The 15,623-nt window shown below is 38.1% G+C and overlaps 1 protein-coding gene across 2 annotated transcripts in view; it reads right to left on the bottom strand.

Moving 5' to 3' along the window:
- Positions 1 to 1,587: 1,587 nt before the first annotated feature.
- SUCO (SUN domain containing ossification factor) overlaps positions 1,588 to 15,623 on the bottom strand; it is a 49,119-nt gene continuing 35,083 nt past the window's right edge. For both annotated transcript variants that reach the window (XM_060774355.2, XM_060774356.2), the window contains 10 exons: positions 14,343 to 14,411; positions 13,603 to 13,677; positions 12,068 to 12,152; positions 10,252 to 11,385; positions 8,825 to 8,912; positions 6,977 to 7,081; positions 6,276 to 6,430; positions 5,540 to 5,631; positions 3,657 to 3,712; positions 1,588 to 3,450 (listed from right to left, as the gene is read on the bottom strand). In XM_060774355.2, the coding sequence (XP_060630338.2) occupies positions 3,004 to 3,450; positions 3,657 to 3,712; positions 5,540 to 5,631; positions 6,276 to 6,430; positions 6,977 to 7,081; positions 8,825 to 8,912; positions 10,252 to 11,385; positions 12,068 to 12,152; positions 13,603 to 13,677; positions 14,343 to 14,411 (2,306 nt within the window). In that variant the 3' untranslated portion in view covers positions 1,588 to 3,003. The remainder of the gene's footprint in view (positions 3,451 to 3,656; positions 3,713 to 5,539; positions 5,632 to 6,275; positions 6,431 to 6,976; positions 7,082 to 8,824; positions 8,913 to 10,251; positions 11,386 to 12,067; positions 12,153 to 13,602; positions 13,678 to 14,342; positions 14,412 to 15,623) is intronic.

Below are 15,623 nucleotides of genomic sequence, written 5' to 3'. Positions count from 1 at the left end.
GGGGGTGCCATCTATAGAGTAATGAAAATAATACAAAGCAGTCATTAAATATGTTTAGCAAAACATTTAATCAAGAAGAATCAGATATGACATCTTTCCAGAGATTTAAGTGGTGGGCCAGTGGTACTAGTTCTGGGTGTCTAATTCATGTATTCTACGGTGGGAAGCTATTTTTCAGCGAAGGAATCCAAATTTTGTTTTACGGGCTGGTGTGAAGCTTGTGAATAGTCTGATAATGTTTCCTCTAGTAAAGCACCCAATACCCTGAACCACCAGTCATCTAGCGACTGTTTTCCAATTTATTTATTTTGCCATTTCTACCCAGGTGGCTGCAGTCAGAAAGCGTATCAGTATTTCTGTTGCAAGATTTAATTCCTACCCAGAAATATTGATAATAGAAGGGCAAGGCAAAATATAGGGGCTGACCAAGGGCAAGATGGATGGATGGCATCCTTGAAGTGACTAGCTTGACCTTGAAGGAGCTGGGGGTGTTGATGGCTGACAGAGAGCTCTGGCATGGGCTGGTTCATGAGATGACGAAGAGTCGGAAGCGACTGAACAAATGAACAACAAAGCAATAATAGAAATTATTTTCATCCACCATGCTTCCACCTTCATACAGGAAAACCCCATATGGATGTAAGTGCCTTGTGTGTCAGACATTTAGCAGATGATTCTGTGATCCTTTCTATCTGGATCAGTGCAAGATGCCATTTGCAGATTACATTTAGAAAACTCTCTTATGATTTTAAGGAAGAAATTACAATATTTTCTGCCATGCAAAGACTGGGGTTTCCACATTCAGATCCAGTTCCCAGCAACTCTTGTGGGAAAGCAATTATCCATAGGGACTCTTCAGCCATGCATATAGTTTGGTTGAGGTAGCTTTGGCCTATTATTGTGTTTGGGAGACATAAGTGTAAAAATATTATTAATGAACATGATCTGGTAAGATGGGAGATGATGAAATCTGGATACAGTTGGGTTGGATAGTAGAAAGTTTGGTGAGAAGTTCCTCTTTTGTTGTAGGTTTACTTTTAGAAAATGTTTCTTGTGCCATGTATAGCTCATTGTCCCTCCAGTATTTACATTGGGAGAATTTGTCCTCATTTATAAAGTATAACTGATCGAATGGGAGAAGGTTCTGGCGCCATCAGATACTTCCATGTTTTCCAGGTGAGAGGAGATATATGGAGAAAAGGGGGTTCGATTTTACTAATTGCCTTGGAAGTAATCTTGGAAAACTGTAAGTTTCTGTGATTGTTTTCGTCTTAGGTTTCTAAACAAGCCTATTCTTTAGTGTTGTCTCTTATTAAATGTATTATCTGCAATAGTTAAAAAGCAGCAAAATAAAGTTCAAAATTTTGGGAATGGCTGTACAACAAGATATAGACCGCCTTATAACTCCCTCCGCAGTCTGTGTCATATTTTATAATAGAAGATAATTGTAGAAGATGTGGCACACTAGAATGGATAAGTGAAGCAAATTTACACGTAGGATGGCTGAAACCAATAGTTGAGTCACAATTATCTACTGGAAAAGCTGACTTCAGAATTGCTTGCAGAAAACAAAACGCATAATGCCTGTTAAAGACAAGTATTCAGATTTATTTGGAAATTCACAGTTTCTACTGGCACTATGAATTTGTAGTTCTTTACAAATTCTAGTGCCACAATGTTGCAGAATCCACACAAATATTATATCCATTCTGGTTTCCATTCTGGTTTAGGCCCCCTTTTCAATCCATGTTCTTTAAAAACAAACAAACCAGCATGCTTTTGACTAGCTAGCTGTGCATTGCTGTAAAAAGGTACTCAAACTAAACGTGAAAGTTGCAAAAGACTTTAAATAAGTCACATTATGACATTCAGGAAAGTCATCGGAAAAAAACAAAGACGGGGTACTAAAAGTGCTCAATAAGTTAACTCATACAATGTAACCTCGAAACAACTAAAAAGGACCTCCTATCACATTCATTCGGATGTACTCATGTTCATGTAGCTATGCATTAACTCATATAAACACATACACTCTCACACACATCGCACAAGTGTTATTCAAAACAAAAGCAAACATTATGGACAAAATGTAGAACGGAATATAGATTGTGTCAGCCATTAAATTAACAGATGGATTTCTACATGGTGAATGTTTTAGAGAACTGGGCAATTTATATGTGCAATTTTGCAGCACAGATTAGCATATGCAATCATATTGCTGATTATATATGTTAATCTAGTCAATTTGGCACAAGGCAAGCTTGTCAGTGCCACAACCCAAAGGGGAATCAATATGACAGTAGGTACTACAGCAGATGTATGTAATAATGGTCACAAAATCAGCTTGCAAAACAAAGATCTAAAACGGGTCGATAATGTAGCCCTCCAGATACTGCAACTCCCATCAGCTGTATCATAGCCAATGGTGAGGGATTACGAGATCTGTAACCAACAACAGAGCCATAAATTGCTCACTCCTGATGTAAAGGAAGAGTCAATCTAACAATATTTCCACAGTGTCCAAGTTATTACTCAATTTCATTGAAGGCTGATGCATCGTTCCACAGCATGGTAGTGCTGTAATTTCAGAAGAGTTAAAAAGTACAAATAAAACTGTTCCTTTCCAACAGTATTATAAATAGACAAAAGGCACATAAATATGGGAAGGTGCTAGAAACAGGACCACAGCAAAATGGAAAACAGTTACGCCTCAATCCTGTTCCACCAAAGTTAGGTTTCTCAGACTTCAACAACTGTAAAACCCGGTCTATAAAATGAGTCCCTGCCCCACAATCCTCACTCATTCCAAAATTGTCCATACAGAAAGTCAGCTCTGAAAACGCTGAAGCTTATTAACCAAAGGTGGTTATTGACACAATCCTATCTAGTTTTTAAAAGAATCCCCGTAATCTCTAGATGCTTCCCAATAAACCAAATGATTTCCGTGTCACCAGATTTGTCATACAAATAAAAAAACTCCTATTGTGAAGATTTACATTAGTTTTAAAGATGCCCAGAAACAGTTGTGACACCCAGTGTTCCCACAGTTAAATCCTTGTTTCCTTTGATGATATCATGCAGGCTTGGCAAGGATCCGGTCTTAGTCTGTATTAAAGTTTTTATAAGTTTCGCCTGTTCTGGAGCTTTAGATCGTCTTCGTTTGATGGCCCTCTTCTCCGTTTTTGCCTTTTGCACCTGTCCATTGCACAAACCCGTGCATGCTGAAATGCCACAGAAGTAGGACTCTTCCGACTGGGATGAGGTTTCAGAGCTTCCTTCTGATGGGGGACCTTTGTATGAAGAGTGATATACATCGCCAATATTGGAGAAGTCTCTCTGATTTGTAAAAGGTTTCCTGCTTTTGATTTCTCCATTGGGTACCTGATGCACTGGCTCAGCTACAGGCTTGACCGTTTCGATTTTTTCACTTTTGTATTTACAGCGTTTTTTCTAAAAAAAGAGGGAGAAAAGATGTAAGTTAGGGTGCTTCCAAGGTCATCCCGTCCTGATCACCTTGTACAAATTACCTTTAAAAACTCAGAAATGAGCTGGATCACTTTTCTCTATTTTAAGACATACACACGTAGCCCAAGCAAGCTTAGGTATAAAAAACAACCTACGAGTGTCTTTGGTACACTTTCTATAAAACAACATACCTTTTTTTCTGGGGAAAACTTCAACGGCTCTACAATATAGAAGTCATCTGGGCCCACTGAAAGAAAGAAACAGAATGAATACACACATGATAGATTACACTATGCAATATGATTTGTGTTTCTGGGTCATAAATGTCATTTTCTAATTGGTTCTATCATAAAAACATGGACAAAGTTTACTAAACTGCAAAACTTTTTATGGGACATCCTGCAGCACATTTTGCTGTAGTTTTTCTATAATGATCTCATAGAGTCTCAACCAATTCAACATAGTTTGTGGCAGCCACAAAAATGAGTATAACAACTACTTTCAAAATAAGTACCGCACAATTAAACAGGAAAGAACTTTCAAACCAGGAATAAAAGATTACACCATAGTATAGGACTCTGAACAAATGTGCTATTTTGCTTTAAATTTTACATAAATAAGGGCCTTTCGAATTCTCTGCCATAGGGATCCTCGCCTTCCCAAACTATATTTCCCAGAATTCTGTCCTTTTTCAGTCTCTTTCCCAGCAAACTCTGCTTTTTCCCAGCTGCTTTCCTCTCCTAATGGTGAGAGGCCATTAATTTAAAAAGGAAATACAGCCTTTTTGGCTTTGCTTTCTTGCGCTGAAAATGAAACTGACTTTGGGAGGCTTCCGAGATTTATAAAATTCAAACAAAAAAGTATTTGGTAAGTTTTGATTTTTTTAGTTTTTGGCACGGGCCACACCCACGTGTCAGATATCACAGCATAAGTATAAATTTAACAAATTTGACATGACTTATGACAACTAATGAAAAAATTGCACACTCCTAATGGCCAGACTTTCCAAGGTAGCATGATTTGGACAACAGACCAGGAACAGAACAGCCTTTCCCCATTCATTCATTCACCTATTTTCACCAGAAGCTATTGCTATAAACAGTTGTATTTGATTCTGAAATCTGATGCTGAGAAAACCCCAAGCAGGATAGGGGAAAGATTTGTCCCTTTGTAGCAAACAGAGTTCCAATAAATTGTTGAATCTGGAAGGAGGACTGACTGATGCTTCTAGTATGTAAATATTGTGCTGGGCTGGGAGGAAATCCCTAAATGAAAGTTCTATTGGTTAATATGAGAGAAGTTCAATGAGATAGCTGTTGTGGGTTTAAAAAAATATTTTTGTCAAAACTTTAAAAAAATCCCCAAAATCAGTAGATGTATGCATATTTCTGAAATTTGGGGGGAATTATTCACTGCTATCTTGTGTCATTGCATAGAAAATTCAAGAAGATAGGACTTGAAGGTTTTTTTAAATTGTTTCTAAAAACTTGAAAATTTCCCAAAAATCTGTAGATAAGTAAAACATTCTGAAACTAGATGGGCTAAGAGTGGTCAACATGCTCTACCATTGTAGCAAGTTTCATCCCAATAGCTGTAAAAATGAGGGCAGAAGAAGCCCCTAAAGTTTCCCCTACTTGTGCAATTACTATAACAAAAAAAGTAATGAGATTTCGTTACACTTGTTATAGTAACTAAATTTTCACTAACAACACTTTAGAAACATTTTAGAAACTAAACGCCGGGACCCTCTAATTTTGTAATGAGTTTTGAAACATTTTTTAATCAATCTCACAGCACTACTGACCATGTAGCACAGTGGTTCTCAACCTGTGGGTCCTCAGATGTTTTGGCCTTCAACTTCCATAAATCCTAACAGCTGGTAAACTGGCTGGGATTTCTGGGAGTTGTAGGCCAAAACACCTGGGGACCCACAGGTTGAAAACCACTGGTGTAGTGGATGCATTTAATAGCTCAGACTTTCCCTAAGTCAATTCAGAACCAGATACAACTTTATGCTACTCTGTACCCAAAGACAGCACATATTAAATCCTCTAGAAAAAAGTAACCGAATTACCTTCTTTGTTGTTAAGTTGAAAAGACTGAGATCTAGTGAGTGGGAATGAAGTTCGTCTTTTCAAATTCATATCATCATAGGAAGAAACACACCTATGCATGAAAAAAAAGTTTCATTTCAAATGGATGACAATTTATAAAGAAATAGATATTCTCCTAATTATCATTCCCTAGGAATCCTATGCCTTAAAACAAACACCAAGCCTTCCATACAGGAAAAATTCTCAAAAATCTGTAATTATTATGTTTTGAGTTTCCAACACCATCAGGTGCCTAGTGCCAAAGTATTTTACTACTGGCCGAAACTTAAGTCGTGTATTTATGTAAGTTCATGAAAATAGTATAAATTTTATGCCAAATGGACCAGGTAAGTTGATGTATCAGTGACAAATTGACTTATTTCATAATGGCATTATATTCACAGGCCTTTTATGTGAATGTCCCTTCCCAATGTCAACTCTCCCCCCTCCCCCTCCCCCCCCCCCCAAACACACACACACACACACACAATGTGTCCTCAAGAATGCATGATATAAATGCATGGGATAAATGTGTGAATTTCATAAAAGCGAGAAATCAATTATGTCTTAGCTAAAACCAAGAGAGAAGTTCTTAAATTGCTCGTGGATCAGTTCTCAAGAAGCGGCTGTAAATCAGGAAGTTTCCTTAAATTTGGAAAAATTTAAGGAAAGAACATAAATTACAAAGTAACAATTAAGACTAGAAAATAAAATTACCTTTTTGGACTGGGATAGTAATTACTTTTGGGAATGTTAGAGAAGCAATTATTGTTGAATTCTGGTTTGTTTTTCCAACGCTGCAGAAAAAGCATCAAACCCAGGATGGCGCAGAGTATCAAAGAAATCACAAGATAGCTTTGACGATCCGAAACCTAAAAACATACAAGGGATATTTATACTGAAATATGAAATTATGCAAACATGTGACTGAGTAGTTGCAACATGACACACAATCCTCACCACAGCGTTAATGAAAGAGTAAGCAAACAAATATATTATTTCAATGTACAACACTCAATTCAAATGAATTATTAGGGTAGCTTACAACAAAATATCAAACATCCCATAATACAAGAACAATTCAGCTGCCAAGCCAGAGATAGGAATTTCTTTCTTGAAAGGACAGCATTTGGCCCCTGAAGTGCAAGGCGTCAAAGAGAACTTTAAATACTTTATCATTCCTCAAAAATATTATGATCAAGAAATCAATTAGGCTGTCACGGTTGAATGACAAAGTACAAACAGATTCCGAAATAATCAGCAGTATCATGTAGTATTTTTAACAGAAGACTTAAGTTAGTTTTGAAGGTTAGAAACGTGAAAGCATTTCCAAAACTATCACTTTTGTTCAGAAAAAATACTACCAAATCTGTTTTCTATGGTCTTAAACATAGTTTACATACAGTTCAAATTTTTACCTCTCTTTTCAGTTCGGTCACAGATGCGGACAGATTTGAGACTAGTTGTGTCATGTTGGCCAGCTGTGCTTGTAGAAGCTGGATGGCCTCCGTCTGCTTCAAATCCTTGATACAGTAAAGAAAAACAAAACAAAAAAAAAACCTTTCTCATTCATAGTGAAACTTGTAAGATGTATTTTCTTTTTCGTGAGAGTGTGTGATTTGCTCAAGGTCACTCCGTGTGGTTCAGTGATCTGGACCCAGGTCTCCAGAATCATAGTCAAATACTCAAACCATTGCAACATGCTGGTTCTTCCATTTCTTGTACACGTCCCTTTCAAATCTTAGCTCAATTGAAAATTCCTTAAACATGCATTCTGGTTTCTTTAGACACTTCCAATTTTTTTTCCTCGCTGGAACAGTTTGAAACTTTGCCTCCATATCTTGCTTTTCAGAAACTCCCTTCCTTTCTGTTTTAATATTCCTGACTATGGGAACATACTCATTTTCCCCTAAGTTTACTGAACTTGTAAGGAATGAATGTCTGTATGCATGTAGAAGAGCAGAAGAAACAGGCCTGAACAATATGGAGTCCCCGCAAAGCATTATGTGGGACGGCCTTGGCAGCTGAAGCGAGGACACAGCAAGGCATAACTGGAGGACAATGGACAATAAGATGTGCGACCGAGCATGTAAGGAGAACATGATCATACAGGAGGTACCCCATAAATCATGAGGCCTGGAGTCTTAATGTCCCGAACTTTGGACAGAACAAAGATTTGGGAGGACTTGAAGGAGAACGGGACAACTTGACTCTTGAAATGAAGAAAAATGGATTTTGGCCTATAAATGTAGGGGGCTTCTGACAATCTGCACATCTCCTGATCCGCGGCACCGGGAACGTCCATTCCTCTTCGGAAAGACTGATCACCTTCACCGGAAGAGGCCTGTGTGTGTGAGTATGAATGAGTGTGTGCGTGCAAGAGAGCTCTCCTTGATGTGATTATATGATGATTGTATTTCAATAAATGTTACATGAATAGTGGCAAAACCAAATTTGGTCTCCAAAGTGTCTCATTGATCTAAGCTACCTTACTATTCCTTATACACTCTGCACAAAAAGAACAGGAACCTCTTTGGGTTCATAACAAACTCAGCTTTCTTGAAGTCTAGAATGCATAATTTTCCCTTTCTGCTGTATAACAAACCCTAGAACAGTTGTTCTCAACTTGTGGGTCCTCAGGTGTTTGGGTCTACAACTCCCAGAAATCCCAGCCAGTTTACCAACTGTTAGGATTTCTGGGAGTTGAAGGCCAAAACATTTGGGGACCCACAGGTTGAGAACCACTGCTGTAAAAGAACATGGTCATTCTCACCAAAGGAATCCCCCGTTTAACAGACTGGATAAACTAAGATGCAATCTAATATCTTTTGAATAAGAAGAAGTCTGTTAAGTGGGAAGAGGAAAGCAGTAACCATTACAACAATGGTTCTCAACCTTTGGATCCCCAGGTGTTTTGGCCTTCAGCTCCCAGAAATCCTAACAGCTGGTGAACTGGCTGGAATTTCTGGGAGTTGTAAGCCAACAACATCTGGGGACCCCAGGTTGAGAACCACTGCATTACAATTATATAGCAGAAACTCCCTTAAAAGCAAAATAGAATCCCAAGAAAATTATTACATTTACAACACAAATATAACGGAAAAGAAATAATGGCAAACCAAGTTACACACATAATCAGGGTAGACAACTGTTATCATTTAAGACTGAAACACCCTAATTCCTCATTACTGATTGTGGCTGAGGCTGCTGGGAGTTCTAGGACCAGCATAATTTTGGCTACACAGCTTGATTCCCAGTAAATGTACCTGTTTTTCTGCAATGCGTGAAGTATTCTGGAGTTTTATTATAGTTTTATTAAAAGTCTTCTGCATTTCTTCCATTTGCTTTCGATATCTACAAAACAATATAGACAAATTCTTAAGAGAACATCAACTTTTCATCTTCACCCATCTCCTTTTCCCACCCCACTGCAATGTGCCAAAAAGGACAAGAAAGGTCAGAAATCTGGTCTTTTTAATGCTACCCTGAGAAAAAAAGGACGTTTTCCCGAGGCATGATCTCATTTATTTTTCTGACCGTCATTATTGTCATTATTGTTTACTTTATTTGTATCTTGTCTTTCCCCCCATGAGGACTCAGCAATCCCAAACTTTGGTAATATTTTTAAAAGTGTAATACAAACATTAAAAAACAAGAAATAAAGCAGTGTGCATTAAGGTAAAATACACTTAAAAGAAAACGATTAAAATACATTTTAAACATACAACCTCCCCAAGATGGTGCTTCCTAATTCTTCCCCAAATGCCTGCTGGCAGAGGAAGGTCTTGACCTTCTTGCAGTCTTGATCTCTCTCGTGTTGCTGTCCTGAATATTGCACTGTGAAATAACATCCAAGTACATACAAACCCTTTCCTGCTGAAGTAAGGCTGAGCTTCCGCATCGTCATATTTCTCTAAGAACTTCTTCAGTGTACAAACTCAGGTTCTACAACACTGAACATATTCTGCTGAAGTTTTTATAGACTTCCATTTATGGACACTCCTGCTTCTTTGATCCTCTCTGCACATACTAATGATTCATTATTTTCATTAGCACTTTTCAGAATCTATAATAGAACCTGCACTTTTGTGGATGTTAGGGGTGCAAGATCACACATATTTTTACCTGAGAAAACACCTCCCTTAGGATCTCCAAATCCTCTAGGGAAAGTATGGGCAAACTTTGGCCCTCCAGGTGTTTTGGACTTCAGCTCCCAGAAATCCCAACCATCTTATGGTCTGTTAGGAATTGTAGGAGCCCAAAACAACTGGAGGGCCAAGTGCCTGCATTAGAGCAACTCTATGGTCAACTTCCACAAAAAAGGATCGGCATTTTTATACCTGTCTAACCTATTATTCATCTCCTTTCAACTCCATGCCAGGGGTAAGAAGATATTTATCTCCACCCTTAGCAGATCTTGCATTATGGCCCAGATCTTGCATTATGACTTGCTATGAGCCTTTGGAGGTTCCACCACCTGCAAACATTTTCAATCTTGTACAATATACAGCTCGACCCCCACTTTTGCAGGTTCTAGTGGAAACACCCTGGAGGAATGTCCTAGAGACTCAGAGAAAGAACGTATTATCAAATCTGCAAATTTGGAGGACCAACTATGCAGTCCACACACGTTCAGTCTCGCACAGATAATTTTCTCACATTGAAAGTGAATCTGAAAATAACGATAGCATACCTTTGACTGAGTTCTTCTAAGTAACGACTGCTGAGAGACATATTTACTTCCAGGGCTTTAATACGGTTGTTCAGTCTCATAAAAACTGACTCTTTTTGGTTTGATCCATGAATAAGATTTCCGTTCCCGTAAACCGAGTCTGTGGAATTCTGCAGTTCCGCGTAAAAGTCTGTAGCAGTTCGTGGCAAACCAGAAACGGGAATCGAAAGGAAAGTCTCCTCCACTGCCTGCTCATCATCTCTAATTTCCAAAGAAGGCGACTCTACAAGAGGCACCTCTTGTTTTTCCATTTCAGAAGAACTATCTTTTGTTTCCACATTGTAGTTTTCTGTGGCAATTGTACATTCCGGACGTGGAACGGTCTCAGTTAATTTTGAAATAATTTCAGCAGAGGTTTTTTCTTCTATGCTCATTTCTTGAAATTCAGTTGCAGTAGTGGTTGCAGATGGCTTTTCTGTAACAGACCCTACAACTCCATCTTCTTTGGCAGGGATCTCCTCTGGGGAAGGCATCTCTGAGCTTTCAGATGCAATTTTGTGTTCTCCAGGTTCTGAGGACACCTCTGTGGTAGAAAGTGACTTGACCCCTGTTGCAACATCCAAGAGAACGGACTGAGATACAGTCTGTGGATGACTTGGCTCCAGTTCAAAAGTACCCTCAGTCTGATTAATAATGCCCTTATCCAGCAAACTGCTTGAGACATCGGTAACAATTTCAGACGGCTCTGCATTTAAGGTGTCTAGTTTATCCGGGGCATACTCATGTATCAAAATATCCAGTGATTTGGTTGGAACTAGCTGGTCTTGCCAAGTAGCAGCATAATCATGTTTGCCCCAAGTGCTGTCAATTTTGCTGTGGCGGCGACGAAGCATTGCTATTGCTGAACACCACTTGTATACATATTCTGAAAAGCTAGAAATACAACAAACGGTCACCAGATCATAGCAATACATCTGTGTTTCAGATTCAAACCATGGTATTTCTTCTTCTTGTTCATCACTTGGCATCAGTGTCACTGTTGATGGACTTGTTTCCTCTTCATCTTCATGGACGAGCTGAACAATTGGGCTCTCTCTTGTTCTATCCAAGACTAATAGGTCCTTTTCCGTCTGTGGTATTTCTGAAGTATCAGGTCTATAAGTATAAATAGAGTTTGAAAATCAGATAGCAAGATGTGGCACACATTCTTTTAAAAAGGCTGTACGAATGATCACTGATGTCAAGGTATCTTAAGTTTTGGTCATTGAAAATCATTTGTATACTTGATGCCTTTTGTTTACAATTTCTATTGTAAAGGTGTTCATTACTGCTCTGCAAAAAGGGTTGACTAGGCAAACCCAGAATTATATAATAATAATAATAATAATAATAATTATTATTATTATTATTATTATTATTATTATTACTACTTATAGACTGCTCTATCTCCCTGAGGGTGGTTTCCAACATATATGACAAACATTCAATGTCCATGAAAAAACATGTAAACGAAATACATCAAAATAGAATACATGAAACAATATAAAACAGGCTAAATTTTTAAACGTAACGTCTTTCATGTCCACAGTAAGAGAAACAAAATAAGATGGGGATTACAACATCTCTAATTTTTAGAATTGTAATGTTGGGCCCTGCAGGGAAGACATAGCTGGAATTAATGAACTATATCTGGGATGGAAATAGGGATGGGTGATAAAGCTAGGAAGACAAGATGAGGGGGAAAATGGGATTTCTGTGTTTTACTGTCTAATCTTGATAGCATTTTTTCTATGTTTAAACATTTATTGGAAACTTCTAAGTCCAGCAATCCACTTACTCTAGCGAAGGAATTACGGTTGGCTGTGGCAATTCGGGTGTCATCATGGAAGTGGCAGTTGCATTTTCAGAGATGCTCTTATTTCCTATCAAAATACACATACATTTAATGATGCCGAGTTCATATAACAGGATTATATTTGGTCACAAAAGGATAATACCTGGAATTAATAGCCTATAAAGCACCTCATTATATTTTTAAAACCCTCTATTTAATGATAATGTTTTAATGTATTATTCTAACCTACTCTCAGAGGCCCTGGAAATTAACAAGAGAAAGGAAGAGAGTCCTCAGCTAGCAAACTTAGTCCTAAATCTGAAAGCTAAATCCTTCATTCCAAATGTAACATAATAAATATGTCTCAGCCCAAAACACCACAAACTACTGACTATCTCCAGTAAAACAGAAAATATGGAACGAAGACAAGACAGCTGTCCAGATCTTGTATACACATAATAAAAGTGAAAATATGTATGTGTGTATGTGGCATTTACACAGACATGCTCCTGCCTTCACAAACAGCTAGAGGAAGGGACTCCAAAGGCCCTCCCTCCAATTACATTGCAAGTTATAATGAGTTCCATGAACATGTACAGGAGCCCTGCCAATGTCCTCCACAAACACAATATTGCCACCACCGAAGGGAAGGCTTTCATACAAGGACATTTTCATACTAGATTTTCTGTTTTTCCTCCACCACAGACATCCCAGTGTTTCTAATTCTCTCAATTGGTGTGGAATTTGCAATGCCAACAACTCCTCCCCAAACTTCTCTAGTATGTTCAGTTGCTGATCAATTCCTCTGTTTGCTGTGTGCCATAGAAAAGAATAGGAAAGGGTTAAGGGAGAGGCAGTGGGTGCCTCTCCCTTAACCCTTTCCTATTCTTTTCTATGGCACACAAATAACCCAGGTAATGCCAGGTACCCAAGCTAGTCTGAAATAAATGTTGGTCTTAACTGTGATATGTTTGTTTGCAGCAGAAAAGGAATGAACATCCTCTAACTGGGTTGCTCTTCCCATGCACTCTCACAGGCAGAAAAAAGAAAGACATTCTGGTGTCCCCACCAGGGGAAGCAACTCCTATTTAAAATCCAACAGAATTGCAATCCTTTCAGCCTAAAAAACAAAATTCTATTTGTATATTTCAGGCTTAACAACTACATCCCAAGGGAAGCTCATCTCACTCTCTTCTCTAATGATTTTCCATAGGAAGTTGAAAACATGCCTTTTAAAGAAAACTTTTAAATGGTAAATTACTATCTTTTTCACCTGGTTTTAATCACTATGGCTAAGTTATTATGTGGCTGTTTGTTTTTATTGCCTTTTAAAAGAAAACTGGTTGCTTTCATAAAACAAAACAAAAATAGTCTCAAATTAACAAGTTACTTGACTTAGGCTAATAGTTTAAGTAAGTGAATATATATTTAAAACGATATTTTTACAGCACTTATTATACAGATAAGAAAGCTCAACATGAATTGTAACCCTCAAATCTAAATAAAAATCATTTACTCCCCAAATGTCATTAATTTACCTTGCTCAACAGAATCTTCTCCTGTTTTCGCTCCAAGGATATTAGCAGCAATATTTACCATATTTAAAATGGCATCTGAAAACATCAGAGAATACACATTGAATTTTTTGCAGACATTCCCAAAGTTGTTATTACACATGTATTCCTGGTTCACTCTTTTGTAAGTAGCTTCCCAGTTTCCCAGCCGTAAGTAGAGCAGACATCAAGCAGGAATACAAACCCAAATAAGGATTTTGATACAGAATGTGATCAAGATACAATTCCAATTATTCTATAAGCAGTATAACCCCCCCCCCCCCAATTCATGAGTTTCTCTTTCATGGATTTGATTATTGGCCAGTCTGCAGTTGTTGCATAACTATGAGGGTTGAATGAAAAGTAATGCCTCCACCTTCATAACTCCTCAACAGATGGCAGTACTGGTATGCGGCAGATACTGGCTTGTTCAGTAGACTCTCCTCTACAGTTCCATTTTGGCGGGAAGCCTTAGCATTGAACGGTTGTGTTGTTAAAGTGTGAAGGTTGGAACCTTGCGCAGACGGTCGGACAATGCAACTTAAGCAACATGCAGTCATTGAATTCTTGACAGCAGAAGGTGTCACCTCTGGGATGACACCTTCTGCTGTCAAGAATTCAATGACTATCATGAGAACTATATCTGGGATGCATTTACATTTCACTCCTTTCCAGTGTACATGGTGTAAGAAGGTGAAAGGCAGTTTAAGCCTACAGCAACTTACTTGTGGCAGAACCAAGAAGATTTTTTGAAGATTTTTCTTCCCCCACAGAAGGATAATCCAGAGGATAATCTGTTTGAAATTTAAGGGAAAAAACATTCTTACAAATCTTAAATTGAATAGGAAAGTTGGTGAAGAATCAAAATCTTTTATTGTATTCTGTAAATGTCTCCTCTATGAAAACATGAAAAAGACAAAACAAAGCTATACAGAAACACTTAAATCAGGCTAGAAGTTGAAGGAGATGTATGGAAAGCAACTAGGTTACAGCTCTGATAGGGGAAGGTTGGGACATTTCTTTCTTTACTCTAGTATTGCCCCAGTAGAAGTTATGCCTCCAAAACACCAGTGTCACTGTCAAACCCTGGATTTGTCTCATTTCCCACATTACCCAGATACAATACAATAAATCATCCCCTAACCCTTGAATTCTTTAGGTTTCACCGTACCCGTTAAGTTACAAGACCTGTACGGAAAAAAAATTGTAATAGCTATGACTTTGGCCTTTGTGCTATGATAAGAAATACCAGAGAGAACCGCTTCTCCCAAGCAACTTGAAAACAGGACTATAATAAAGGAGCCTCGGGTTCCAAAAGTAATATTCTAAGTCCCTTCCCCAAATGTATGTTTTTAGTGGGGTTTCTTCTTGTGGTAGAAGGAAAAATATACAGGAAATATTCTTCAAAGCCAATCTTTAAAGTATCCCTATATGGCACAGCTCAAAGACACTGTAATATTTGGCAAATATTATCACTGCTTCCAAAGCTTTGTAACATTTGAGTAATATTTAGTGTAATTTAGTATAATTTGAAACAACATGTCAGTCTACCTGCATTTTTAGAATTAGTATCGTAGGCATCCTGGTTATAGTTTTACATTTGCTTAAAATAATGATTCTGAAAAAGAAAACTAATGCCCAAGACTGGGAATTAAAATACATGATTTCCAAGTCAAGGAAAGCTACACCCTCTACGTCAGTGGTTCTCAACCTGTGGGTCCCCAGATGTTTTGGCCTTCAACTCCCAGAAATCCTAACAGCTGGTTGACTGGCTGAGTTTTCTGAGAGTTGTAGGCCAAAACACCTGGGAACCCACAGATTGAGAACCACTAGTGGAAGAATTTCACTCATTTTCTACTCATCTTACAGAAAACTTTATAGGGCAATGTAGCTTTGTATTCTGACTGTTAGAAGTCTTAGTCCATCCTGTCTTAGACTAACATTTTGCCAGATATGGTACATTTTCCAGGTTTAAGGGCTGCAAACATTTTGTTTATCTGAACACC

This window comes from Anolis sagrei, chromosome 4, assembly GCF_037176765.1.
Source record: "Anolis sagrei isolate rAnoSag1 chromosome 4, rAnoSag1.mat, whole genome shotgun sequence".
Classification (NCBI taxonomy): domain Eukaryota; kingdom Metazoa; phylum Chordata; class Lepidosauria; order Squamata; family Dactyloidae; genus Anolis; species Anolis sagrei.
The sequence above is the reverse complement of the archived record's forward strand: the minus strand, read 5'-3'. Positions and strand labels throughout refer to the sequence as shown.